We start from the raw sequence: 27,886 nt of genomic DNA, 5'->3' as shown, positions 1-27,886 counted from the left end.
GTCCCGCCGTCCGTCCGGCCGCCGGAAGCGGAAACCGCTGCCGCCGCTCCTGCGTTCCGCCCTCCTTCTCCGGCCCCTCCAAGATGGCGGCGTCGCCCACCTACTGCGGCCTGGTCGACTGCCACTGCCACCTCGCCGCCCAGGATTTCGACCTTGTAAGCGAACCGTCGTCCCTTCAGTCAGTCGCATTTATTGAACGCTTCCTGTGTGCACAGCACTGTGCTAAGCGCTTGGGAAGTACACGTTGGCGACATATGTATATCATCATCATCATCAATCGTATTTATTGAGCGCTTACTGTGTGCACAGTGTGTCCCCTCTCCATCCCCCCATCTTACCTCCTTCCCTTCCCCACAGCACCTGTATATATGTCTATATGGTTATACATATTTATTACTGTTTATTTATTTTTTTATTTTACTTGTACATATCTATCCTATTTATTTTATTTTGTTAGTGTGTTTTGTTTTGTTCTCTGTCTCCCCCTTTTAGACTGTGAGCCCACTGTTGGGTAGGAACCGTCTCTATACGTTGCCAACTTGTACTTCCCAAGCGCTTAGTCCAGTGCTCTGCACACAGTAAGCGCTCAGTAAATACGATTAATGATGATGGTGATGTTCTCTGTCTCCCCCTTTTAGACTGGGAGCCCACTGTTGGGTAGGGACTGTCTCTAGATGTTGCCAACTTGGACTTCCCAAGCGCTTAGTACAGTGCTCTGCACACAGTAAGCGCTCAATAAAGACGATTCATTGATTGATTGTCTCTATATGTTGCCAACTTGTACTTCCCAAGCGCTTACTACAGTGCTCTGCACATAGTAAGCGCTCAGTAAATACGATTGATGATTGATGATGATGCACAGCACTGTACTAAGCGCTTGGGAAGTACAGGTTGGCGACATATGTATATCATCATCATCATCAATCGTATTTATTGAGCGCTTACTGTGTGCAGAGCACTGTGCTAAGCGCTTGGGAAGTACAGTTTGGCGACGTATGTGTAGCATCATCATCAATCGTATTTATTGAGCGCTTCCTGTGGGCACAGCACTGTACTAAGCGCTTGGGAAGTACAGCTTGGCGACATATGTGTAGCATCATCATCAATCGTATTTATTGAGCGCTTACTGTGTGCAGAGCACTGGACTAAGCGCTTGGGAAGTACAAGTTGGCAACATATATATATATATATGTTTGTACATATTTATTACTCTATTTATTTATTTTAGTTGTGCATATCTATTCTATTTATTTTATTTTGTTAGCATGTTTGGTTTTGTTCTCTGTCTCCCCCTTTCCTCCCTTCAAGGCCCTACTGAGAGCTCACCTCCTCCAGGAGGCCTTCCCAGACTGAGCCCCTTCCTTCCTCTCCCCCTCGTCCCCCTCTCCATCCCCCCCATCTTACCTCCTTCCCTTCCCTACAGCACCTGTATATATGTACATATGTTTGTACATATCTGTTACTCTATTTTACTTGTACATATCCATTCTATCTGTTTTATTTTGTTAGTATGTTTGGTTTTGTTCTCTGTCTCCCCCTTTTAGACTGTGAGCCCGCTGTTGGGTAGGGACTGTCTCTAGATGTTGCCAACTTAGACTTCCCAAGCACTTAGTACAGTGCTCTGCACACAGTAAGCGCTCAATAAATACGATTGATTGATTGATTGATCATCTTCAATCGTATTGAGCGCTTACTGTGTGCAGAGCACTGGACTAAGCGCTTGGGAAGTACAAGTTGGCAACATGTATATATGTTTGTACATATTTATTACTCTATTTATTCATTTATTTTACTTGTACATATCTATTCTATTTATTTTATTTTGTTAGTATGTTTGGTTTTGTTCTCCGTCTCCCCCTTTTAGACTGTGAGCCCACTGTTGGGTAGGGACTGTCTCTATATGTTGCCAATTTGTACTTCCCAAGCGCTTAGTCCAGTGCTCTGCACATAGTAAGCGCTCAATAAATACGATTGATGATGATGATGATAACAAATACCATCATCATCATCATCATCATTATTTTATTATTATCACCCAACCTTCCCAGCGGTGCCGCCAGAGGAGCAGCCTGGCCTAGAGGAGAGACCGCAGGGCTGGGAGTCCGGAGAACTGGGTTCTAATCCCACACCGCCCCGCAACCCACTGGGAAGCCAAAAACACCCAGCAGGCAGGTGGTGGAGTTGGGGATTTGAACCCAGGTCTCCTCACTCCAGCTCCCGAGCTCTTTAATAATAATAATAATAATAATAATAATAATAATAATAATGACATTTATTAAGCGCTTTCTATTTGCAAAGCACTGTTCTAAGCGCTGGGGAGTTACAAGGTGATCAGGTTGTCCCACGGGGAGCTCACTGTCTTAATCCCATTTTACAGATGAGGTAACTGAGGCACAGAGAATAATGATAATAATGATAATAATGTTGGTATTTGATAAGTGCTTACTATGTGCAAGGCACTGTTCTAAGCGCTGGAGTTAAGTGACTTGCCCAAAGTCACACAGCTGACAGTTGGCGGAGCCAAGATTTGAACCCATGACCTCTGACTCCAAATCTCATGTTCTTACCACTGAGCCACGCTGGGGCAGCCTTCATTCTTTCTTTCAGCCAACTTAGGGCTTATTTAATAATGCAAGACCCTGCCAATTGCTCTTGTTATTAATGCTATTGTACTGTCAATCAATCTGTGGTTTTTATTGAGCACTTACTGCATGCTCAATAGCACTGTACTAAACGCCTGGGAGAGTACAATACAGTATATTCCCTGCCCACCTGATTTTTAAATCCAGAGCCTTGTTTATTTCTTGTTTAATAATGATGGCATTTATTAAGCGCTTACTATGTGCAAAGCACTGTTCTGAGCGCTGGGAGGGTGCAATGTAATCAGTTTGTCCCACGGGGGGCTCACAGGCTTCACCCCCATTTTACAGATGAGGGAACCGAGTAAAGCGACTTCCCCAAAATCACACAGTTGACAATTGGCGGAGGGGGATTTGAACCCATGACCTCTGACTCCAAAGCCCGGGTTCTTTCCACTGAGCCACGCTGCTTCTCCAAGTATTGTTCGGTACTTTTTTGGGTGGTGGGGTATCAGAAATGGGTCTAAAACTCCTTCTCCCAAGTCATTTCTTATCCATTTCTCCCCAGATTGAGCAAAAAAGAACATTTACTCAGAATCAACATTCCCTAACGAGGCTAATGTTGCAACCTATTCCTTATATTATTACTACCCAGTTTAATTGGGTGAATTAATGTGCTTTAATTTACAGGTTATTTACAAGGATGTTCAATTAACCTAGACTCAAAGTTCATTGTGGGCAGGGACTGCGTCTGTTCATTGCTATAGTGTACTCTCCCAAGTGCTTAGTGCAGTGCTCTGCACACAGTAAGCGCTCAATAAAAGTTGAATTAACCTGCCCTCCCTTCCACTTTTTCCATCATAGATCTGTTGTTCTCATTTACTCCCCCATTGCAAACACAACAAAGAGGTGTTTAAGTAGAATTTGGATTTCTAATTATAAATATAATGCTATACTATTCTATCTTTCAGGACCTTGAAGATGTTTTGGAGAAAGCAAAGAAGGTCTGTATATTCTGTATATATTCTGTATATTCCGGACACAATGAATGATATTTACCCTCATGTGCTGAGTATGGTGTTAGCTGTGGGGAACAGATTCATAAAGCAGCGATTAAGCCCCCTCTAATCAGGTTACCCTGGAGGATTTTGGAAAATAAAGTTTTCTGTAATACGTTTTTGTTGATTTTAATATATAAGGGTCACCTATTGAGATCCCTCCCACTCCTAGAAGCCTATGGTCTCTCTGAAAAAGGACAGAGTAGCAAGTAAAGTCCAGTTTGGTTCTTTCCATTAAACTTCTGCTACTGCCGCCTATTTTCAGTCGTGCCTGTTATTATTCATTCATTCATTCAATTGTATTTATTGAGCGCTTACTGTGTGCAGAGCACTGTACTAAGCGCTTGGGAAGTACAAGTTGGCAACAGAGACGGTCCGTACCCAACAGCGGGCTCACAGTCTAGAAGGGGGACACGGACAACAAAATAAAACATGTGGTCCAGGTGTCAAGTCATAAGAATAAACAGAAGTAAAGCTAGGTGCACATCCTTGACCAAAATAAATAGAATCGTAAATATGTTATTAGTAAATAGAATGTACGTGATTATTCACCGGTGATTGTTAGACAATGGTTTCTACCATCTCATGCCATTTCATTCGCACTAGCTGTTAACAAGTGGAAATAATGACTCCTTTGAGTTTTCTTCCCTTCACATTCCCCCTCCCCACTTCTCACCTGGAAAGCTTTGGAAAAAAAATGAGGTTCTTTTCATCCTTCCCACTCTAGGGAACTTTACCACCAAATATGTAGTTAAATGTAAATCTTTGCCACCTCCCTTACTGCTAAATAGTTCAGTCTATCAATCAGTGACATTTTAGACTGTGAGCCCACTGTTGGGTAGGGACTGTCCCTCTATGTTGCCAATTTGTACTTCCCAAGTGCTTAGTACAGTGCTCTGCACATAGTAAGCGCTCAATAAATACGATTGATGATGATTTATTGAGTGCTTACCATCTGCAGAGCACTATATTGAGCAGACAGAGTACAATGTAATAAAGTTCCCCACAGCCAATTTATAATCTACAGGGGGAGAGAGACTTTAAAATACATTACAGACAAGAGAAATAGAGTTTCTAGAAATTCTAGGATATTACTATTGCTCTAGGCTTTAGGTCTTGTTTATTTGTTGTTGTAGGCTAATGTCCTGGCTCTTGTAGCGGTGGCTGAGCACTCGGGAGAATTTGAAAAAATTATGCAACTGTCAGAAAGGTATTGTCCAATTACTGTCTCTCTTGTAACACATTTAAAAACCTAGGAAGCCGGTGAGGTCAGTCAAATATTTCTTGAGCCTGAATTAGGCCTTTGATTATTACCCCGAAAAGATTTCAATTTTGGCGATGCAGAATGTTGGGGATTTTTTTCTGCTTGTTCCCATGTAGTACATTTTATATTTGAGGAAGAATTTAAACTCTAAGAGAGTTCGTAGTTGAGAAGTTGTGTGGCCTAGGGGATAGAGCACGGATTTGGGAGTCAGAAGAACCTGGGTTCTAATTCCAGCTCTGTCACTTGTCTGCTGCGTGAACTTGGGCAAGTCACTTCATTTCTCTGTGCCTCATTTATCTTATTTGTAAAGTGGAGGCTAATACTGTGAGCCTCAGGTAGGTCATGGACGGTGTCCAATTTGATTAGCTTGTTTCTATCCCAGTGCTTAGTACAGTGTCTGGCACATAGTAAGCACTTAACAAATACTATAAAAAAAATTGAAACTTGGAGGACTTTTCTCCCTTAGATGGAAAAATGTCTGTCTCTCTGTAGATCGCAAGCCCGCTGTGGGCAGTGATTGTCTGTATTTATTGTTGAATTATACTTTCCAAGCGCTTAGTACAGTGCTCTGCACACAGTAAGAGCTCAGTAAATACAATTGAATGAATGAAAGTTTAAAAAGAGTGGAGACGAATGGGGGTTGGGGAGAGCAAGGAAGGGCAGGAGAAATAAAGATACATTTAAATAGCTTATCTGGGCAGCACCTGGAAGCAAAAGGAAGACTTCTGGGTGCACAAATGGGAGACACCAGTGAAATCCTTGAAATTGTTTCCGTAACAATTTTTGTCGCAAGGTCGGAAAAGCTCAGTGTACCTAAAGAGTGTAGCTTTTCATGTATATCAATATGAGTTTGAATGAATGTGGCTTTAAATCATGACTCGGTCAAGGGCTTTTTTTGTTTTCCTTAAAGTACTTTCTAGAGAAAACGATACTTACTAAGCGATACTACCCATTTCAGGCTACTAGTTTGTTACTGTTACAGTACAGTAGATGGTCCCATAGGTCTTGAAAAAGTAGGTACGCATTCCTAAGAACTTAATTTACCTATAGGGTGGAACTTACACCCTGGAATCCATTGGTTTTTCCAGTTGTTCCTTAAAGTAGAATGGAAGTGTACCCTTTTTCATGTCTTTCTTTTTTTTTTTTTCTAGGTACAAGGGATTTATTTTTCCATGTTTAGGAGTTCACCCCATTCAGGGGCTTCCACCAGAAACCCAACGCAGTGTCACCTTAAGGGTATGGTATACTGCGCTAACAAATGTAAATGAGTATTACTGTGTTTTAGTGGATAGAGCCCCCTCTCAGGATCACACCTGGAGAGTTTCCAGTACTCTACCAGTCTCCGCTTTGGGAGGGAAAGCCAAGCAGAGGCATACCCATTCCATTCATAGCTTGGCCAGTGGCTAGCGAGTGGTAGGCAATTCTATTTATTTTATTTTGTTAGTGTGTTTATTTTTGTTCTCTGTCTCCCCCTTTTAGACTGTGAGCCCACTGTTGGGTAGGGACTGTCTCTATATGTTGCCAATTTGTACTTCCCAAGCGCTTAGTACAGTGCTCTGCACATAGTAAGCGCTCAATAAATACGATTGATGATGATGATGATGCTACAAATCAAAACTCACCTGTGTTGGGCAGCAGCAGCACGGGAGAGAGTCGAGGACAGAGACTCAAGTTGACTGAGTGGAAAGAAGTAATGGTAAACCACTTCTGCATTTTTACCAAGAATACTCTATGGATTCATTACCAGAACAGTGGCAGATGGAGGTGGGGTGTCTGGGAGAGATGTGTCCACGGTGTCGCCATGGGTCGGAGACAACTTGACGGTGTAAGACGAGTAGATAGAGCATGGGCCTGGGGGCCAGAAGGAACCTGGGTTCTAATCCTGGTTCCTCCATCTGTCTGCTGTGTGACCTTGTCCCTTCACCTCTCTGTGCCTCAGTTACCTCATCTGTAAAATGAGGATTAACACTGTGAGCCCCATGTGAGACAGGGACATAACCTTACAGCCCTGTATCTACCCTAGCACTTAGTACAATGCCTGGGACATAGTAAGCACTTTAATAAATATCATAAAGAGAAAAAACAGTACAGTGCCCAGCATTTAGGACAGTGCTTGACACATAGTGCTTAATGAATACCATTTTTTTTTAAAGTGAGGTCAGTGAGCAGTTAATCTATTACTGGTCTGCTAATGCAACTTCCATCTTGAATGTGGAACCATTACTCAGTTTTCACCGAGCACCTACCAATTCCCAGTTACTTGGCCCTCAGTGAAGACCCTGACAATTTGTTTAGGAGACACAAATGCCTCACTCAGCTACCAAATGTAAACCAGGTGGGGGACCAGAGGCAGTCTTGGGCTGAGGAGAAGAGGGGGATAGACATATTCTGTTTTACAGCAATAGACCAACCACACACCCTCCCCAGCCAGCCATCTTGTACTACTTGCTGCTGGCTTTGCCTGTTCTAGCCCCACTATGGGAAAAAAACACAAAAAAACCCAACTCACATGCCATTGTCATATTTATTGAGCCCTTACTGTGTGCAAAGCACTATACTAAGCACTTGGGCCAGTACAATATAATAATAGACACATTCCCTGCCCACAGTGAGCTCACTGCGGTCAAGGAGATTCCCTCATTTTTCACAAAGGATATGGTATTGAGTCTCCCTCCATAGTGTTACAAACACTATTGTTCTGATTTTTCAAACTAGGCACTTCAGAGTCCAGCAAATGCTCTCATATTAATTGACAGATGGTTGAATCTCTCTCTGCTAGCTCTGGACAGAGACAAAAGGAGGATTCATAAGCTCTAGAATCTTGAGTGTGAATTTGGCTCTTGTGACGTCTCACGTTCTTGATACTGGCAAGTGTTAAGTAATGATCATTTTCCCCGCTTTGAAGAACTGTTGGCCCTTTGATAAAAGGAAAAAGATTTGGGAACAGTTTTTGGTGTTTCATTCTTCACTGTCTCATTTAACTCACAATATCCCTGAAGGATAGGCAGCTAACAAATGTTATCTCTTCTTTACAGGTAGAGAAGTTGAGGTGTAGGATATTTCAGATTTGTCCAGTAATCTGGGTAGAGCCTTGTTAAATCACAAATCACATGTCCACCACCTCTGTTGTATTGTACTTTGCCAAGCACTTAGTACAGTGCTCTGTCCACAGTAAGTGTTCAGTAGACTCCGCTGATGGATGCAGACTCCTAAAATTACTTTGTATATTGCAGAGAGCCATATTTACTTTGGCAAAGCCACAAATGCAAAATCTTCTAATTGCTAATTATTCAAACCTTTGGAATTGTTGAAGAGCATTATTTTGGTGGATGCATAGATTAATTAATTAAGCCCTTAATTGGTAGCATAACTTCCATTGATGTTTTTTGAGTACTTTTATTAGGATAATAAGAATTATTCCTTTTTTTAACGGCATTACTTTTTCTTGCAGGATTTGGATGTTGCTATTCCAGTTATAGAACGCTATAAAAATCACTTGTTGGCAATAGGAGAAGTAAGCAACCCTACCATCTTTTTCTGTCCCTTAGTATAGGCAATGCAATCAGAACATCTAGAAAAAAAAACCTGATTACACTTGGCCTGAAAATAATTTCCAGGTTTGGTTATGAGGTTTGCTGGTTCACTCTGAAACCTGTCCACTTCTGGAGATTATTTTTGCTACCATCCCCAAAGGCAGGAAGGGTTGGGGATCTGAGAGCAAAAAAAAACTTTCCCCCAGAGCTTTCAAAGGGAAGAAATCCAGTTTAATAGCACTGATGCCCCATTTTAAAATTACCTTCCCACTCAAAGCTCTTCTCTTACTAATTAGAGCAGTTTTTAGGAATCTTCATAACTCATTCTGAAACTGAATTTTAAATAAGCTGAAAGTCTTGGTTGATATGTATTTGTGACAGATATTTTCCAATTCAAAAATGAATTCAGTTTCGAACTGAAGATAATCAGTTCCAGCTCTTGAATTCCTATTAGTATCAGTCCTGATGAAAGCAGTGCATTTAGAAATAATAAAAGGGAAAGCATAAACCTGTATTAGTCAATTAAATTCTTTCCCGTTTCTACTGCAGGTAGGATTAGATTTCTCTCCCAGAATTGCTGGCAGTGATGACCAGAAAGGAGAACAAAGACAAGTCTTCATCAGACAGATCCAATTAGCCAAAAGACTGGATTTGCCTTTGTAGGTTAATTTATCTTTTATTGATTTTTATTTTTAATGAAAGAACACAAGTATTGAATTAGTAATCACAGCAATTTGCATGTGATACAGTATTGCCTCATAATATGTGTCTTGACTAACTCTAATTAAATTGGGACTCTTAGTCTTCAGTGATTTTTATGTGATCAGAAGAAACTCAGAAGTTTACCTTCTGTAGTCTTTACCATCCAGGAATCTGAAAATAATATGATTTCTCTTTTTTAGAAACGTTCATTCACGTTCAGCTGGAAGACCAACTATTAACCTTTTACAAGAGCAAGGTAATTTGGTTGCCACAGAGAACATAGTTGACCCTGGCATTTTTGACCACTGACTATCTGGTGGAAGGATTATTGGGGAAGGAAATTAAATCTGATGGGTAAAATTAAATCAGGGAGTTAACGGTGAACTTGCATTACTTATGCTTTCTCTGACCTCTGGGACCGTAGATAACAGTGAATGAACTCATATATTCTTATGACTGAATTTATTCATTTGGGTTTTGAAGATTTTTGGAGCAGCATATTGGCATTGAGATCTCTACCAGTTTGATTAATGGGGACAGCCCTTTAAAACCTACAGAAAAAAAATTTCCTTTATTTTTTGAGAGGGGCTGAAAAGGTGTTACTCCATGCTTTTGACGGTCGCCCATCTGTAGCCATGGAAGGAGTGGCAGCTGGATACTTCTTCTCAATTCCTCCCTCAATCGTGAGGAGTGACCAGGTGAATTCTTTCATTAAACCCATTCGTAATTCTTGGAGATTCGTCAGAAAAAACTTTAGGTATTCGTTTGCAAATGCTGCTTCAGACTGCATTGACTCCTGTGCCCATGTACCCTGCCAACTATTCCAAAGTTTTGCCTTCCCCGCTAAAGCCTCCAGGGCCCCTACCTTTTCCCTGTCTAATTCAGTCAATAGTGTTTATAGAGAAGTCACTGGGTGCAGAGCACTGTGCTGAGCCCTTGGGAGGATACAGTAGAGTTGGTAGACACAAGCCCTGCCTTCAAGGAGTTTATAGTCTAGTGAAGGAGCTTACAGACTACTGTTGCTTACAATCCCTTGATCTCGCCATCTATTTTACTGGTAAAATAGAATCCATCTGGTGGGAACTTTCCCAGGTTCTTCTCTCATTTCCTCAACATTCTCCCAGCCCCACATCCCCACTTTTTTCTATCTATCTCTCATGAGGAGATATCCCATCTCCTCCTAAAAATCTATCAGCCCCTCCATCTCCTAAAACTATTTGCTCCCAATCCCTTCCCTCCTTGCCGGCCCTCTTCCACCCCTTACTCTCCACCGATTCCTTCCCCTCTGCCTTAAAAACATGCTCACCTGTCCCCTGTACTAAGGAATCCATTGTGGACCCATGTCCTCCCATCTTCCTGGTCCCATTCTTGTCCAAACTCTGCAGTGGGCTGTATACATTGTACTGCTTTCACTTTCAGTCAACTCTCTCTTTGTACCCCTGCCATTTAGTTTCTGCCCACTTCAGTAAGAAAGGTATTCACTTAAAAGAAAGAGGTCAGTAGAGCAGTGCTTCTCCCTTGCCATTTATGCCAGTGAAACAATTGGGTGTTGGCCCGAGAGAATCAGTTTTTGGCAGGACTGATACGTTCTAAATGTGGATATTTTGGGATGAGCAAATTAACTGGGGTTGTTTATATAATTGTAGTAGTTGGTAGGGAGCAAGAGTGGAGGGACCTGCCAAGGTAGCATGTTTCCACTGAAAATTTCACTGGGCAGGCGGTGCCAGATACAAAGGCATCCTAAGTAAGTCAGTTTTGTCACTGATTCTTGACCTCAGTCACAGCTCCCCAGAATCCATGGAGTCTGAAGGCAGCTGGTTTTCTATTTCAGTGTAAGTGCGCTAATTTCTTCAAGTATTTAATTCCTGATGAAATATTTGTGAAATTAGATCTCACATAGTTTCCAGAGTGATCTGAGTTTTGTCCAAATTACAAGTCAGTTTTTATTTCAATTAAATTATTGGATCTCAGTCCTTAATTGCTCATATTTTTCCTTTAAGAAGCAGAGACTTGTGAAACAGTTACCTTTAACAGCTATCTGTTTAGAAACGGACTCCCCTGCGCTTGGTCCTGAAAAACAGGTGAGTAAATTAGTTTCCCCAGTGCTGCATTTCTTAAAGAACAATTTAAGGCCTTTCCAAAGTACGATGTTACTGATTGTAGCATAAACATTAGTAGAAAACCCAGTCTTTGCCTAGGTTGTATAAAATGATATTCTCTTCTATCCTGCCTCTTTTTCCTTCTTCTATTTTTGCCTTTCTCGAAGTGTTCTTTATGCCCCATCTATTTTTTTTTCCTGCAGGCTTTGCATTCTGGTTTCTTTGCAAGTACTATTTGCTGAAATAGTCAACTCTTGAATTATCCAGGATAGTGCAGGGAAGTAGCTTGTCTAAAATGAAACAATATAAATAAATAATAAAATAATGCAATTGTAATGATATCAAATAGAAGAGGTGGTTCAGATCCTAGCTAGGTAGCACTAGGAGACAGCTCCCAGTTAGGGGAAGTTCAAAAGGAGCGACTTTTTTTTAGACTTCAGTACCATAGAATAGGAGAAAATTACAGGGAAGGCAGATTTGCCACTGATAGCAATTTTAAAATCTTCTGCTACATATAATGAAAAAAAGGAAATCATTCCCAAGATTGTCAAGGTAGAGCTGACTAAATGTTGCTAAATGTTTTGCTAATTGAATGTGGATATTATGTTGGGTAGCTACTTGTTCTGTAAAAAAAAAAAATACACTGTTTCATGTTATTTGCTTCACTTTCTGATCCCTGGTAGAGAATGTCACTTTTTGAATCAATGTGCAGGGATCTTCTGACATTCCATGTAGTATTTTCAACAGTGTCATCTTTGAACCAGAGGACAACTCTACTGATGTAACATTGGATGTTCTCTATTGCAGGTGCGGAATGAGCCCAAGAACATTACCGTTTCTGCAGAATATATTGCACAGGTGAAAGGTGTCCCCGTGAAAGAAGTTATAGAAGTGACAACCCAAAATGCCATGAAACTGTTCCCCAGGCTACAGCAGTTGCTTCATAAATAGTTTTCTAGGTTTTTCCAGAAATCATTCAAGTCAACTAATTGCAAGATAAAAGAAAGGACTCTAGAAAATCAGAACTTTTCATTCTTTGGCCGCTAATGGGAAGGACCTGATGAAGAGAAGCCTGTACTATTTGTAAAGGCAGTTCCGCAAGCTCAGGAGTGAAAATTATACCCATCAATGAAAAGGACAAAAAGGATAACAAAATGTCAAATTGAGGTTGGGGAACATTCTCATAAGGGTTTTCCTTGAAACCTGCTGCCTTGCCAAGCTGATTGGCCTCAGTTTGAAAGAATTAGCCTAAGGGATCCAGATTATTCAAGGAAAATTGAAAGTCCACAAATAAAATGCAGTAAAAATCAAGATCAAAATCATCTAGGCCTCCTAACCCAGAAGTAGAAACTACCCAGAAGGAAAGAGCGTTTTAAAAATGTGAACAAAAGTCTGGGCTGTGGTATCACAGAAATGACCTGGGAATTCCCTAATCAGCAGGATGTAGAGAGAGGACCTAGACCCTGGAAAAAAAAAAAAATCAACCTTGGCATGGACTTCCCTTTGGCTGTTGGGTTTATATTCGATTCATCATAATGCAGTAAAGTGTTTTAACTAAGTGGGGGTGAGGGGGATTATAACTGTAAGCACCCCCTTTCTCTGTTTATTGCTCCCCACCACTTAGTCCAACTACAAACAGCCCCAGCATGGCCAGAGAAGGGAGGGCATGTTCAGAAGAGGGCCTTTAACCTGGGTGGGCCTCCTGAGTTTCACTGACCCTTGTACATTGACTTGCATAGAGAACTAGTTTTCTTAAAAAAAAAAAAAAACCCTTACAATTCTGATTACGATAACAAATATTTTATTGTTTCATTCCTAGATAATATTCCAGTGTGACTTTTGCCTCAGCTTCCTATCTACTAGGTAAGAAGCTTTGAAACATAGACGGTTCATAAAGATTTGGTGGTTCTGTGGTAGCCTTTAAGGTACTCACAGAAAGTTGTGGGGTCTGCCATTATGCTATAAGCCAGACAACCACTAATGAATAAGTGGATGTACAGTCAGTCTTGTTATAAGGCACATTTTCATTATGTGATTTGGTTAGAATACTATTGGAAAATGAAGGAAAGCATCTCTAAGTGGATATAACCCAACCCCCAAGTCAGCATGGGTAGATTTGGTGTAGAAGGAAACAGTCATGCCCATCTGTGTGGCATCAGTCAAGCTTGAGTGTGATTTTCTGTAATACAGGGTTCTTCAGGAATGCCACTACTGGATAATAGTAGAATTGGCTGTTTGCATTAGTACTCCCGGGTAGCTGTATATGCAGAAGTGCTAAGGGTGGCTGATGGGTTGATATAGCCTGGAGTGGTGCAAAGTACTCAGGGACAGTTTTGTGGAGGACATGAGTTTTCAGAAGGGCTTTGGAGATGGAGAGGACTGTGGGCTGGCAGATTCGAAGGGGAAGGAAGGTCCAGACAGGGGGAAAGGTCTAAGGAATGGGTCCGAGACAGTAGAATCGAGAGCGAGGTGGCTAAGAGGGTTAGTTGTAAACTTTTCTCTCTCATAACCTATTTTGAACGTCTCACCAATGAACTTAACCAACCCTCTTTGAACCAATTGCTATTTTCTCTTTATTAAGCTTTACATAGACTTTTTTATTCGACCCTTCAACTTTCTGAGGTGACAAAGTCCATATGCTCACCATAGCAACGTTTTTAAATGAATTATGGCAGTTCTGACCCCTTGGCTTCATTCATATATCAGGATTGATCATTGCCTGGGAGGGGACAAAGAACAAACCAGACGACACCAGAAAGACAGTCGTATATCTTTGCTGAATCACCCAGCCGTCTGTATGGTGCTCAGTAGAAAATGTATTGACTGATAAAGCAAGAGGGAGCGTAGAGGTCATCTAGGCCATCGCCGGCCTCCAGTTCGAACTGCACCTATCTCACCTCATCTGTCTTGTTTTTCAATGTCTCCATTGAAATGGCCGCTGAACAATGAAATGGTTAGTACAGAAGGGGAGGAGAAGAGGACCAGAGCAATCAGTCCCAGAGTCACGCCCATAATGAGGCCCCCCAACACCCATGAGTTAGCGAATGTCACCCGGGATAAAGAGCTGCACCGATCTGTCATCGAGCCATGAATTGCAGCAGTATCAGGCCAAGCTCCAGTCCCAGGGAGATGGGCGAGAGCCAGGCAGGCAGTCATTATCAGGGAAGGAGGGGTGTGGGAGGTGAGTTTGTGGTAGGGTAGTTAGAGATCCGTAGCAGGTGCTCCCCTACCAAGCTTGGTGGCTTTGCACGCTGCCTAAAGAACTCTGCCAAACTGATCTTCGTCCATGCACAGAGCCACCGCGAGCCTACTTACCTGAGCGGCTTTCAGAGTGTGAATGTTGGCTGTGGTGTACACAGCACAAATCCCCAGTCACAACCAGGACCTCTTGCCCTTCCCAGAACAGGCTGGAGCAATCAGTAGGAGCAAAGGACTTTTGTATGGGTGACCTTTTTGGTTATCCACATGCTAACCTTGGGGTGTGAACTATATCTGCCAAATGCCCTGGTGCAGTCGTGTCTCACGTTCAAAGATGATGCCGCTGGTGATGAAACTTATGTTTGAGTCTGTGTAGGTGATGAGGTCAATGAGGGATTGACGGTGTCAACCACACCATGTACACACACAGATTGTCCCTGATGGTTTGCAGGTTTTGGAACCTAATTATTCTGTTTTTGTCTCTTTGCCTCAAATCCCTCTTCAAAAATTCTGATCCAAAAGAGCCATTCCTTTCAGGCACCATGATGGTCGTTGTGCTCCCAGTTTTCAGCTTGGGTACCACATTGTCTGACTGCTTTGTTCATTCATTCATTCAATCGTATTTATTGAGCGCTTACTGTGTGCGGAGCACTGTACTAAGCGCTTGGGAAGTACAAGTTGGCAACATATAGAGACTGGTCCCTACCCAACAGCGGGCTCACGGTCTAAAAGGGGAAGACAGACAACAAAACCAAACATACTGCATCCATGAAGAGTTGCTTCTGTCTCTCTTGCTTATAGTTGCCCCAATTCAGTTTGCACTTTCACCATACTGTTTTTATCTATTTTCTGTATACCTCATGCACCAGATATTTGTGGTCGTGTAATGTTTCCGCTCACTCTTGTGTGTGACACACAGTGTATAAGACCAGAGTTCTAGTGCCTCCAGCAATTTACAGCCAGAGTAATTAGGGACTCACTCTAGGTTTTTCATTAATTCACCCCAAAATGAGCTCCATTAGTTTTCTACCATATTCCATGACCCTTTAGATTTGGTAGATTTAGATTCAGGGCCCAGCTATCCAGTCATTTGCCATAAGGGCTGGCTCCTGAGGTTTGGAGATAAGCCAAGTGACTCATTCCTTCGTATGGCGGTGAAACTTTGAATTTGCAAATTTCCCTCACAGCTCACTCTGGTATACTCTTTGGTTTTTGGCACATAGCCAGCATTTATTATCAAGCTCCAATCCTAGGGAAATTAAGGATTTTGATAGCAGCATCCTGCTGACAATCCTCAGCAGCCACTTCTCCGCTGTGTGATCTTCGGCAAGTCTTTTAACTTCTCTGTGCTTCAGTTACCTCATAAGTTGGGTAGGGACTGTCCCTATATGTTGCCAACTTGTACTTCCCAAGCGCTTAGTACAGTGCTCTGCACACAGCGCTCAATAAATACGATTGAATGAATGAATGGGGATTAAGGTGGTGAGCCCTATATAGCTCACTGTGTCCAACCTGATTAGCTTGTATGTAACCCAACGCTTAGTACAGTGTCTGGCACATAGTGAGCCCTTAAATGCCACTTAAAAAAAAAAGCACTGTAAAAAAAAGACCCATACAGAGTTCAAGAAGTACTTAACATTTTGCACACAAATGTCCGAGAACTGTGCAAGGTTTAAATGAAATCTTAAAACAGATCCAAGAATAACTGCCTATCCCTAATCCGGTACTTGCTTCTAATTTAAGGTGAGGTAACCACTCCATTGAAACTGTTGCTAATTCCCTTAGCTCCTCTGTGGACATGAGAAGTAACGTGGCATGGGGAAAGGCCTGGGAATCAGAGGATACGGGTTCTAATTCCAGCGCTGCCACTTGTCTCCTTTGTGACCTTGGGAAAATCACTTCTCTGTGCCTCAGTTGCCTCATGTGTAAAATGGGGATTAAGACTGTGAGCCCCACGTGGGACATGGACTGTGTTCAACCTGATTAACTTGTATCTACTCCAGTGCTTAGTACAGTGCCTGGCCTGTAGCAAGCACTTAACAAATACCATTTTTTTTTAAAAAAAAGTGTCCCCTGGTAGTTTACTGTGTTGGTCGTCAGCCTTCCCCGAGAACACCAGGTCCTTTCCTTTGAACACTGAGATGGTACTCTTCTGTCCTGTTGGCTGTGGGGTTTCATTCCTCTTTGCTGGTTCTCCTCCTCCTTGCCCAGTTCCTCCTTTGAAATTGACTGTGCTTCAGCTGTTACCAGGTAAGTGGTTGACATCCTGTATAAAAGAGAAACAGCGCGGCTCAGTGGAAAGAGCCCGGGCTTTGGAGTCGGATGTCATGGGTTCAAATTCCGGCTCCGTCAAGTGTCAGCTGTGTGACTCTGGGCAAGTCACTTCACTTCTCTGGGCCTCAGTTACCTCATCTGTAAAATGGGGATGAAGACTGTGAGCCCCCCGTGGGACAACCTGATCACCTTGTAACCTCCCCAGCGCTTAGAACAGCCCTTTACTCTATTTATTTATTACTCTATTTATTTATTTATTTATTTTACTTGTACATATCCTATTTATTTTATTTTGTTAGTATGTTTGGTTTTGTTCTCTGTCTCCCCCTTTTAGACTGTGAGCCCACTGTTGGGTAGGGACTGTCTCTATATGTTGCCAATTTGTACTTCCCAAGCGCTTAGTACAGTGCTCTGCACATAGGAAGCGCTCAATAAATACGATTGATGATTGATGATGATGATGCTTTGCACATAGTAAGCGCTTAATAAATACCATTAAAAAAAAGTTCTTTCCCTCTGGAGGAGCCTAGAAAGGGAGCAGTTTCCTTGTTCTATAAACACCTGGGCCTTTGTTTCTCTTGTATCTGGAGGCTAGCTCATTGCGGGTAGGGAATGTGTGTGTTATTGTTATATTGTACTCCCCCTTTATACAGTATGCTTTATACAGTGCTCTGCTCACAGTGAGCACTTAGTAAATATGATTGACTGACTGACTTGCTGGCTAGGTGATAGGGTTTTCATGTTGCCAGCTGGTAAATTTCCTTGGTCTTCTGGGGTACTGTAGTTTGGAGATAAATTGGGACTGAGTCATCCTGGCAGGGGTGGATTCCCTGACCTGGCGAGTCTGGTCCCACATCCTGGAACTGGGATAGAAGCAGAGGCATGGTGATGAGGGTGTAAATTTACTGTTTTCTTTGCCTACCTTTCCTTGCCCCAGAGCAGTCTAACTCAACTAATTCTGTACTTTTACGTGCTGAAGGAAGCATACTTTTCAAGGTGGTTTGAAAGTGAGTTGGAATCAGCGTGTAAATACTTGTTTTTTTTCACAGTGCTGTTTGTCTTCTCATTCTGTTATTTTCTATGTAAGCAAAATAATCAGGGGCCTTTGGAGGAGTGGCTAGACCTTAGCCCTAAATTGTAGCTTGCTTCCACACCTTATTACTTGGTGTCTAACCTCAAACCAGAAACAGCAAGCTAAATGTTGCCCCAATGTGCTTTACTCCCTCAGATCCTTACAGTGGGCTTGTCCACCTGAATTCCTTAGGTTTTCATTAGGATCAGTGTGGCCTAAAATTCTCCTAGGGAAGTTTGTGCCAGAAACCACAGTCCTCGGTTTGGGGTCATTCCTGGACCCAAAAATACCCATGCAGAGAAGCAGTGTGGTCTAGTGGGTAGAGCATGGACCTGAGTTTTAATCCTCCTTGCCAGTTGTCTGCTGTGTGACCCTGGGCAAGTCACTTCTTTGTGTCTCTATTACCTCAACTGTAAAATGGGGATTAAAACTATGAGCCCCATGTGGAACATGGACTATGTCCAACCTGATTAGGTCATATCTCCCCCGCTGCTTAGGGTGGTGCCTAGCACATAGTAGGTGCTCACCACATACCACTGAGCAATAAAAAAGTAAATTGGACTGGCTATAATAATAATAATAATAATGGCATTTATTAAGCACTTAGTATGTGCAAAGCACTGTTCTAAGCGCTGGGGAGGCTACAGAGTAATCAGGTTGTACCACCGAGGGTTTAGAGTCAATCCCCATTTTACAGATGAGGTAACTGAGGCACTGAGAAGTGACCAAAGTCACACAGCTGACAGTTGGCGGAGCCGGGATTTGAACCCATGATCACTGACTCCAAAGTCCATGCGCTTTCCACTGAGCCACGCTGCTTCTCTAGGCCCCCTGAGGCTTCGGTTGCTGTTCTACAGATCTGGGAGACCCCTGGGGGGGCCTTTGGGGGGATCTTGGCAACCTGAAATCCATAAATCCACGAAGCAGTGGCTCCAAACCACTAGAGAATCCCGAACCCATGAAATCTGGGTGGGAACTGGACTGATATTGAACATTCAGGGAGAGAAATAGTAAGATGAAAGCCAGTTGGAATTGTTGTCCTAGTCCTTTGTCAAGTAGCCTGGCCTCCTAATCTCTATGTTCGTGCACCACTGGCCTTGAGACATTATCATGTGTGCAATTGTGAACGACCCTAGCCAGCTCCCCTAGAGATTTCATAATTTTTTTGTCCTTTTGTTGCTCCTGATTATACCTTACTTGGTCAAAAGTTACTTTCTAGAAAAGTAAATCAAAGATAAGGTTTATTTTTTAATCACACCACTCCCAGAAAAGTTTTGCTTTGCTGTGGTTTCTTAACTCATGATATGGTTAGCATAAAATCGAAAAGATAAGAGCACTTAAGGGGAAAACACTTAGCTTCCTATTTCCTCAGGGAAAATATTTTTTACAAGTATTTGAAATCCTATTGTAAAACCCATTATTTTTCTACTGTTTTCATTTATGCAGAGTCTAAAAATGTCACCAACCCTGGACTTCCCCAAGGACAGGTAGATCCTAAAATGATATAGAAGTAACTTGCTTATTCTTTATTCTATTATTTAACTAGTATTGGTAGATTTTTGCCTCCAAGGCATAATTATTTTTTGGTTTATTTCTCTTGGTGTTCTTAGTATTGGACTTGAAAATCTGACGACTGCTTTTCTTGGTCTGGTTCAGGATCTTTAAAGGAGGGTAAAGAAGAGATAGGGGCTGAAAAAATAAGTAAAATCCTAGGAGCCATTTGCAGGGATGGACGAACTTTATCATCCCTGTCTTCATCATCCTCTTCATCAGCACTTGTTTAGCAGCTACTGTGTGTGGAGACCTGTGCTCCCAGAAGCTTCCCTGCCCCTGAGATAAAGAAGAGAGGGGATTTGAGCTGCCACTGGAGAGTTTGGGTGAAACAGATAAGTTTCCTCTTTAAGACAATTCCTAGACCCAATTTCATGAAAATGTAATTTGCTTTGTAGAAATGTCAAGACTAGACTAAGGGAGGTCAGTAAACAGATGTTGTGAAAGAGTGGCTTTGCAAGCCAGTTCTAGAGATAAACTGTAAAATCAGTGAACTTGTGAATTCTTTGTTAATTAATTTGAAGTACTATTTAACTAATCGTAGACTTATTCTAACTAGAAGCAGGAGATGCTAATAGTGTTTTGGTAGTTGGAATCAGAGATGCCAACTTCTGATTTTGAATGCAGGGGTGAAACAGGGAGGAAACCTTTTGAGGGAGATGAGGACTGGGAGGGGACAGGCATTAAAGAATTGACAACCCTTAAAACCATCATTTGGAGGTCTTTTCAGCCCTGATTGGAAACTCTCAGGTCTTGGCAGAGACCAGGAGGAGCAGTCAGGGGGGGGTCTAGGTCAAGCACCCCCAAGGAGAGAACCCCTATGATTGGAATAGATAGTTGCTTAGTTGGAATTATTAGTAAATAAGAAACAAGTAAAAAGTTTACCTGTAGACTGGGGAAATAAGTTCGGGCAGTGGGAAAAGATAATAAATCCTGCAAGATTTCTTATTCCGAAGTGTTAACTCATTTCAAAAGCCTTTCTCATTTCCCTTCTTGCCAGGGGATGAGTCTGAGTCTAATATCTGGAAGCTGGGACAAAGTAGTCCGGGATTCAGGCACCCTGAGGTGACCGGCTCCGTGCATAGCAGCAATAATATCACTGCTTCAGGTTTGTTTGTTGAACAACGATGCAGTCATTGTTCAGATACATTATAGGAGCATTCATGATAGCTTTCTCTAATTGGTTAGATAGGATACCGTGATGGTGACTACTGGCTGATACTCAAAACGAATGTGAGTAGCTCATTATTAATAATCGTCCTAAAAATAATAACCATAGTATTTGTAGGCATGAACTATAAGCCAAGTACTGTACTGAGGGCTGGAGTAGATACAAAATAGCCAGGTTGGACACAGTCCCTGTCCCACATGGAGCTCACAGTCTTAATCCCCATTTTTACAGATGAGATAACTGAGGCACAGATAAGTGACTTGTCCAAGGTCACGCAGCAGACAAGTGGCAGAGCTGAGATTAGAACCCAGGTCTTTCTGACTCCTTGGACCATGCTGTATCCACTAGGCCACTTTGAGTCTCCTCTTAGAGGAAACTGTTCCAGAAGAAGGAGTATCTGGCCCCTTCTTTCTGTGACTTGACTTTTATCAGGAAATTTTACTTTGCTCGATATCGTCACATCAGCTCGAAACTTGGCTCGCTCTTGGGCAACAGGTGTAATTCTTCTTTTGGAATGACTGCTGTTGTCATCAGGTAGCGTCCTGATTGCCCTGTCATGATTGTCATTTTTTTGGACCTTGATGGTTTTCTAATTATTTTTGTACTCTAAGGTTGAAGTTCTCCTACCATGGTCCCCTGGGAACCTGCTTTAATCCCCCTTTTTCTAAACGTTTCCCCCAAAGTGCTCAATAAATACCATTGATTTGGGTGAGCAGTGTTTTCATCTCCTGTGCTCCTCTGGGTACCTACTTTATGCCACTTTTTCTAAACCTGTCATTAAAAAAAAATATTTATTTTTATAGATTTTGAAAGAATGTTTGCAGGATAAATAAGGACCTCATAACAATGCAGTGTGCCACTGATTGGCAGAAATGCAAATTTATACACTTCTCTAGCATGTTAAGGTAACTCTGAACTGGTTTTCAGGGTGATATAGCCTTGAACACATCTTGAAACCCTCAAATCCTTTCTTTACGGAACTTCAATCCCAAACTAGAAAATAGAAGTGAGGGGGCTTCCTATGAAGTCACTGCATTTTGGGTGGTATGGCATGAGAAAGGGAAATGATCAGAAGAACTAGCAAAGAAAAGAAGACTAAGAAGGAACACGCTGAAACCAAGCACAAAAGACAAGATGGAAAAAGAGGACAGCGATTAGTTGGGTGCTGGGAATTGGTTCAAAGATTTTAGACTAGAGTTGACCGAACACGAAAGTAAAAGGACAACTATAGATCTTTATGCAGGTGGTTTATGTGGAAATGCATCACCCGAAGATGTCATTATCTGCAAAATAAAAAAGAGAAGAGTTTGTAGATTGTTCGGTTAGGAGAGTAAAACAGCCAGTGGCATTTATCCTCACTAAATCGCTACAAAATACTCTTGTTTTCGGAAAGGTACTGGATCCCTCCTTTTCCAATTTTTACATGCCCAACTAAGTCTCCTGATCTGTTACAATGATCTATCCTGGTTTTGCCCTCAGTGAGCAATTAGATAAAGTGGTTAGATCGTTGTTCTGCAAGCCTCCCTAACCTATTGCAATGACCTTATCCCCGAATTACTCTATCTGTATGGGTTTCCTGTGTCATAGGGATGAAAACCTCAGAAGTGTTGGGAACGGTAGTGCCAAAAGAGGGTAGGTAGAGAGGTTGTGCTCTGGGGCTCAGCTGCTTAGAAAGAAACCAAATACATGACTGGAGATGAGGACATATAGTGTAAAAGTGATGGAGATGAAAAGAGAGAGAACAACTTCCAACAGTATTTAGTCTGAATCATCATCAGTCGTATTTATTGAGCGCTTACTATGTGCAGAGCACTGTACTAAGCGCTTGGGAAGTACAAATTGGCAACATATAGAGACAGTCCCTACCCAACAGTGGGCTCACAGTCTAAAAGGGGGAGACAGAGAACAAAACCAAACACACTAACCAAATAAAATAAATAGAATAGATATGTACAAGTAAAATAAATAAATAGAGTAATAAATATGTACAAACATATATACATATATACAGGTGCTGTGGGGAAGGGAAGGAGGTAAGATGGGGGGGATGGAGAGGGGGACGAGGGGGAGAGGAAGGAAGGGGCTCAGTCTGGGAAGGCCTCCTGGAGGAGGTGAGCTTTCAGCAGGGCCTTGAAGGGAGGAAGAGAGCTAGCTTGGCGGATGGGCAGAGGGAGGGCATTCCAGGCCTGGGGGATGACGTGGGCCGGGGGTCGATGGCAGGACAGGCAAGAACGAGGTACGGTGAGGAGATTAGCGGCGGAGGAGCGGAGGGTGCGGGCTGGGCTGGAGAAGGACAGAAGGGAGGTGAGGTAGGAGGGGGCGAGGTGATGGACAGCCTTGAAGCCCAGGGTGAGGAGTTTCTGCCTGATGCGTAGGTTGATTGGTAGCCACTGGAGATTTTTGAGGAGGGGAGTAATATGCCCAGAGCGTTTCTGGACAAAGATAATCCGGGCAGCAGCATGACGTATGGATTGAAGTGGAGAGAGACACGAGGATGGGAGATCAGTGAGAAGGCTGATGCAGTAGTCCAGAGGGGATAGGATGAGAGCTTGAATGAGCAGGATAGCGGTATGGATGGAGAGGAAGGGGCGGATCTTGGCAATGTCTGAATTCAGTCTGAATGTAGACTGAATCCAGACTTCCAGATTTCTCCTAATGGTTTTACAAATTAAGTTAAAAGGGGACTCGGCTTCAAAGCCATCCCTTATAAAAATCATAAAATCTCAGGACTGGGAGGCACCCCAAGAAATCATCCAGGCGGGAATACACCTAAATTATTCCAAAACTGTATTTCTTTCTATGATTAAAAATCCCCACAGAGGATGATTCCAGATACTCCCTTTGTTTGGGACATTCACCATGGTAGCTAATATAAATCCCTCCTGATCCGGCTTGGGTTCCTTCCTTCCCCTCTGGAAAAAGGGTTTAAATTCTGACTTACTTTTCTGTTGAAAGTGTCTTTTTTCCTTATGATGAGCGAGTTCTATCCAGGAGGATCTATCCGATTTAGGAATTGGCTCTTTAATAACTGCCGTGATGGCACATTGATAAGCCTGAGGAAAATGTCTTTTTTGAGGTCTCTGCCAGATGGCTGCATCCTTCACTTCCACCATACTTGCGCTCTCATATGCTCCGTTCAGCTCATTTATGGATTTTTTGTCCCCTTCTGACATTTTGTCCAGTATGTTGAGTTTCTCTGAAGCCATAGTTTTGATCACTTCCACACTGGTCCTAGTCAGGGCTCTTTGCCTCCCTAAGGAAACATGACATTATCATGCCAGGTTGTTATGGCAGCAGAAACATCATATGTTCTCACAATAACCAGGTTCCATCACTCCCTCCATTGAAAAAATGATTGAAGTCTCAACTCTTTTAGGTTTATTTTCTTTTTAACGGAAAGCTTGAAAATGCGCCAGAATGGTTTTTTCTTTACTAGAAACTTCTGCTTAGGAAGTTAGCAAAATCTCTTATTTCAATGGTTAAAAAAAAATGGTGAAGGAAGACTTGCTGCCCCGGAATTTGAGATTAATGATGCATTTGATCAATCAACCATATTCACTGAGTGCTTACTGCGTGTACAACAGTGTGCTAAGTGCTTGAGAGAGTACAGTATAACAGAGTAGGTAGATATGTTCCTTGCCCACAATGAGCTTAGAATTGATTAGACTGAGTCACATCTTTGAAGGCTCAAGTGCGTCAGGGTCTCCTAGGACCTGAATGCGAATTTGTTTTAGATAGATTCAGAAGTAAGTGTTTGGGAGAAATATCCTTGAAATGACTTGGAGGAAAGCACTTCTTCATTCCCTTCACCCCTGGAATCACTAGTGTTTGGCAAGGCCATATGGAATGAACCTCAGTCTGGAAATCTTTTCTCAAGACTTATCGTCTAGCAGAAATATTCTACAACCAAGGGCAGGAAGGCACCTGGAGAAAACTCAACTAGTTCCAATCCAGCCTCTTGTTTTCATCCCTTTATGTTACAGTAGGAAGAGATACCTGTGTAAATGAGGGAGCACTCAGTAGAGCCAACATGGAGTCTAAAAAAAGAGAACTGGAATTTGGGTAACTTTTTCAAAGCACTTTTCTTTTACACTTGCACCAAATAGCTGTTCAGAGTTCTTTAGTTCCAAACTCCAGGACCAACCTTATTCAGGCATCTTGCCTAATCTTATCCTAGCCTTATCTTACCCTTGACCTCCATAAGACTCACTTTGGCCTTTGAACTAGGTTCAGACTAATGTAGGTTCAGCTCTGAGATTTCTTTATTTCTTTTTTAATTGTATGAGATACAAAATGCTTTAGCCGGGGCCCCGTCTAAACAATTTCAGGGATGGAAGTGGCTGATTCCACTTAATTTTTAGGGATTCCTCAAAGCTATTACCAAGTTGACACCATGGAGGGCATTACATATTAAACACTTTAGGGTTATGCAGTACTTATCCCTGGATACAGTGCTAAGCGCTTAGTACAGTGCTCTGCACACAGTAAGCACTCAATAAATACGATCGATTGATTGGAATCAGTCAATCACTAAATCTCCACTTGGACATTTTTCCAGTAATGGAACATGTTGAGTGCTTGTCCAAATAATGAAATGAACCACTGGATCCCCAGCCTGCGTGTGGCAGTTTTGACATGCAAGTGGCCAGCTATCGATGAGAAGATGAGGCCATCTTTTTCAAAATCACGTTTCAGGGATTCAGTTTTCCAGACAATAAGCTGAAACTTATTAAGTTGTTTTGTAGCCTTAACCTTTGGTTTTCTATTAAATCTACATCCACCGTATTTGTTGCAGAATTGTACTTCCCAAGCGCTTAGTACAGTGCTCTGCACACAGTAAGTGCTCAATAAATACGATTGAATGAATGAATCTAAAACTTATTTTAAAGGAATTCCAATCCATTTAAAACTTGGCTAATATTCTAGAAAGGTAGATCTGTGACCAGTGATATAGCTACCTTCCAACATCCACATCAATTAAAAATCTGCAGATTTAAACCCCTAGAGGTAGACTGTAAGTTCATTTTGGACAGGAAATACGTCTGTTTATTCTTTTGTACTATCCCAAGCACTTAGAACAGTGCTGTGCGCATAGTAAATGCTCAGCAAATACCACTGATTGATTGATTGATTGTCTTGTATAGCGCTACGGAGGCTGCCGCCACGGGGTCAAGTTCTCCTTTCTCTGGAAGCCTGATTTAATTTACATTTCAGATTTTACACCAATAATTATTCAACTCTTTCATTACTCAAAATAGGTTGTTTTAGCTGGAGAGGATGTAGTCTCATAAGTAGATTTCAGAAAAACATTGCGTCTTACCAGAACCACTAGTGTCAAACGGTGGGGAACAGTCCTGTGGTGGTAGGATGCTGAAGAGACCAAAACGGCCGAGTAGGAACTTGAAGTTAAGTTACAGTTGGAGTTGTAACAGGTTGCCTAGCAACAGCCGAGGAGCTAAGTCACAATTGGCCCACCAGTGTTGCCTCACCCTGTCCCGGGATGTATTATCCTTAGCCTAGAGATACTTTTTTTTTTCTGGGAGTATTCCTTTGGGGGCCTCACCGATATAGAATTCCTGAAATTTGTGACATTTGGTCAAATTTTTGTCTGTGGGCTATTTGTCGTAGTAGCGGATGCTTCAGAAGAATATCAAATCATCATCAATCGTATTTATTGAGCACTTCCTGTGTGCAGAGCACTGTACTAAGCTCTTGGGAAGTACAAGTTGGCAACATACTAGGCTCGTGAAGAATTGAACAAGGCTCAATGAAGACAGGACAAATTTGAGTCAAAGAGTAGAGAGGTAAAACACATGCTAATGATTAAGCTTTATCTATTTGATTTCCAATTCTGACATCTCTCAATAGACCACCTGTGAAGGAAGTTGTATGTCAGATCTACATTTCCCTTACAGAGCAAAATATTTTTCTCTCATTACCTTGATTAACTCATTCAAGGGCATAACAGTAGCTCTACTGAAGCATTGTCTTGTCTTATGCCGTCAAGTTGTCTCTGACCCATTGCGACGGCATGGACACGTCTCTCCCAGAATGTCCCATCTCCATCTAAAGTCATTCTGGTAGTGTATCCATAGAGTTTTCTTGGTAAAAAATACAGAAGCGGTTTATCATTGTCTCCTTCTGCTCAGTAAACTTGAATCTCCGCCCTCGACTCTCTACATGCTGCCGACTCGTACTTCCCAAGTGCTTAGTCCAGTGCTCTGCACACAGTAAGCACTCAATAAATCCGATGAAATGAATGACTGTAGACTGTGAGCCCGTTGTTGGGTAGGGACCGTCTCTATATGCTGCTGACTCTCCTTCTCCAGCCCAGCCCGCACCCTCCGCTCCTCTGCCGCTGATCTCCTCACCGTGCCTTGTTCTCGCCTGTCCCGCCGTCGACCCCCGGCCCACGTCCTCCCCCGGGCCTGGCATGCCCTCCCTCTGCCCCTCCGCCAAGCTAGCTCTCTTCCTCCCTTCAAGGCCCTGCTGAGAGCTCACCTCCCCCAGGAGGCCTTCCCAGACTGAGCCCCTTCCCTCCTCTCCCCCTCGTCCCCCTCTCCATCCCCCCATCTTACCTCCTTCCCTTCCCCACAGCACCTGTATATATGTATATGTGGTTGTACATATTTATTACTCTACATTTATTTATTTATTTTACTTGTACATTTCTATCCTATTTATTTTATTTTGTTGGTATGTTTGGTTCTGTTCTCTGTCTCCCCCTTTTAGACTGTGAGCCCACTGTTGGGTAGGGACTGCCTCTATGTGTTGCCAATTTGTACTTCCCAAGCGCTTAGTACAGTGCTCTGCACAGAGTAAGCGCTCAATAAATACGATTGATTGATTGATTCCTCCCTTCACGGCTCTGCTGAGAGCTCACCTCCTCCAGGAGGCCTTCCCACACTGAGCCCCTTCCTTCCTCTCCCCCTCGTCCCCCTCTCCATCCCCCCATCTTACCTCCTTCCCTTCCCCACAGCACCTGTATATATGTATATGTGTTTGTACATATTTATTACTCTATTTATTTTACTTGTACATATCTATCCTATTTATTTTATTTTGCTAGTATGTTTGGTTTTGTTCTCCGTCTCCCCCTTTTAGACTCTGAGCCCACTGTTGGGTAGGGACTGCCTCTATGTGTTGCCGACTTGTACTTCCCAAGCGCTTAGCGCTTATGGTTGTACATATTTATTACTCTGTTTATTTATTTATTTATTTTACTTGTACATTTCTATCCTACTTATTTTATTTTGTTGGTATGTTTGGTTCTGTTCTCTGTCTCCCCCTTTTAGACTGTGAGCCCACTATCGGGTAGGGACTGTCTCTATGTGATGCCAATTTGTACTTCCCAAGCGCTTAGTCCAGTGCTCTGCACACAGGAA

At 42.4% G+C, this 27,886-nt stretch overlaps 2 protein-coding genes across 5 annotated transcripts; one reads left to right on the top strand and one right to left on the bottom strand.

Moving 5' to 3' along the window:
* Positions 1–81: 81 nt before the first annotated feature.
* Positions 82–13,790, top strand: TATDN3 (TatD DNase domain containing 3). Of its 4 annotated transcripts, none has more exons than XM_038761233.1 (10): positions 82–155; positions 3,551–3,583; positions 4,774–4,847; positions 6,053–6,137; positions 8,353–8,415; positions 8,984–9,093; positions 9,337–9,392; positions 9,722–9,834; positions 11,143–11,217; positions 12,043–13,790. In XM_038761233.1, the coding sequence occupies exons 1-10, from the start codon at positions 84–86 to the stop codon at positions 12,184–12,186; spliced, it is 825 nt and encodes a 274-aa protein (XP_038617161.1). In that variant the 5' UTR covers positions 82–83; the 3' UTR covers positions 12,187–13,790. The 4 variants fall into 4 exon arrangements, with proteins under 4 accessions (XP_038617161.1, XP_038617160.1, XP_038617158.1 ...); XM_038761232.1 differs by having other exon boundaries at positions 11,140–11,217; XM_038761230.1 differs by having other exon boundaries at positions 11,137–11,217.
* A 7,941-nt stretch (positions 13,791–21,731) lies between these two features.
* On the bottom strand, positions 21,732–25,926 carry SPATA45 (spermatogenesis associated 45). The gene is made up of 3 exons (XM_038761265.1): positions 25,822–25,926; positions 23,443–23,754; positions 21,732–21,784 (listed from the first exon to the last, which is right to left on the bottom strand). Exons 2-3 carry the CDS (start codon positions 23,705–23,707, stop codon positions 21,765–21,767), a joined length of 285 nt encoding a protein of 94 aa, XP_038617193.1. The 5' UTR covers positions 23,708–23,754; positions 25,822–25,926; the 3' UTR covers positions 21,732–21,764.
* Positions 25,927–27,886: the final 1,960 nt, after the last annotated feature.

Source organism: Tachyglossus aculeatus, chromosome 19, assembly GCF_015852505.1.
Source record: "Tachyglossus aculeatus isolate mTacAcu1 chromosome 19, mTacAcu1.pri, whole genome shotgun sequence".
Lineage (NCBI taxonomy): Eukaryota > Metazoa > Chordata > Mammalia > Monotremata > Tachyglossidae > Tachyglossus > Tachyglossus aculeatus.
This window is presented reverse-complemented; position numbering and strand designations above follow the sequence as displayed.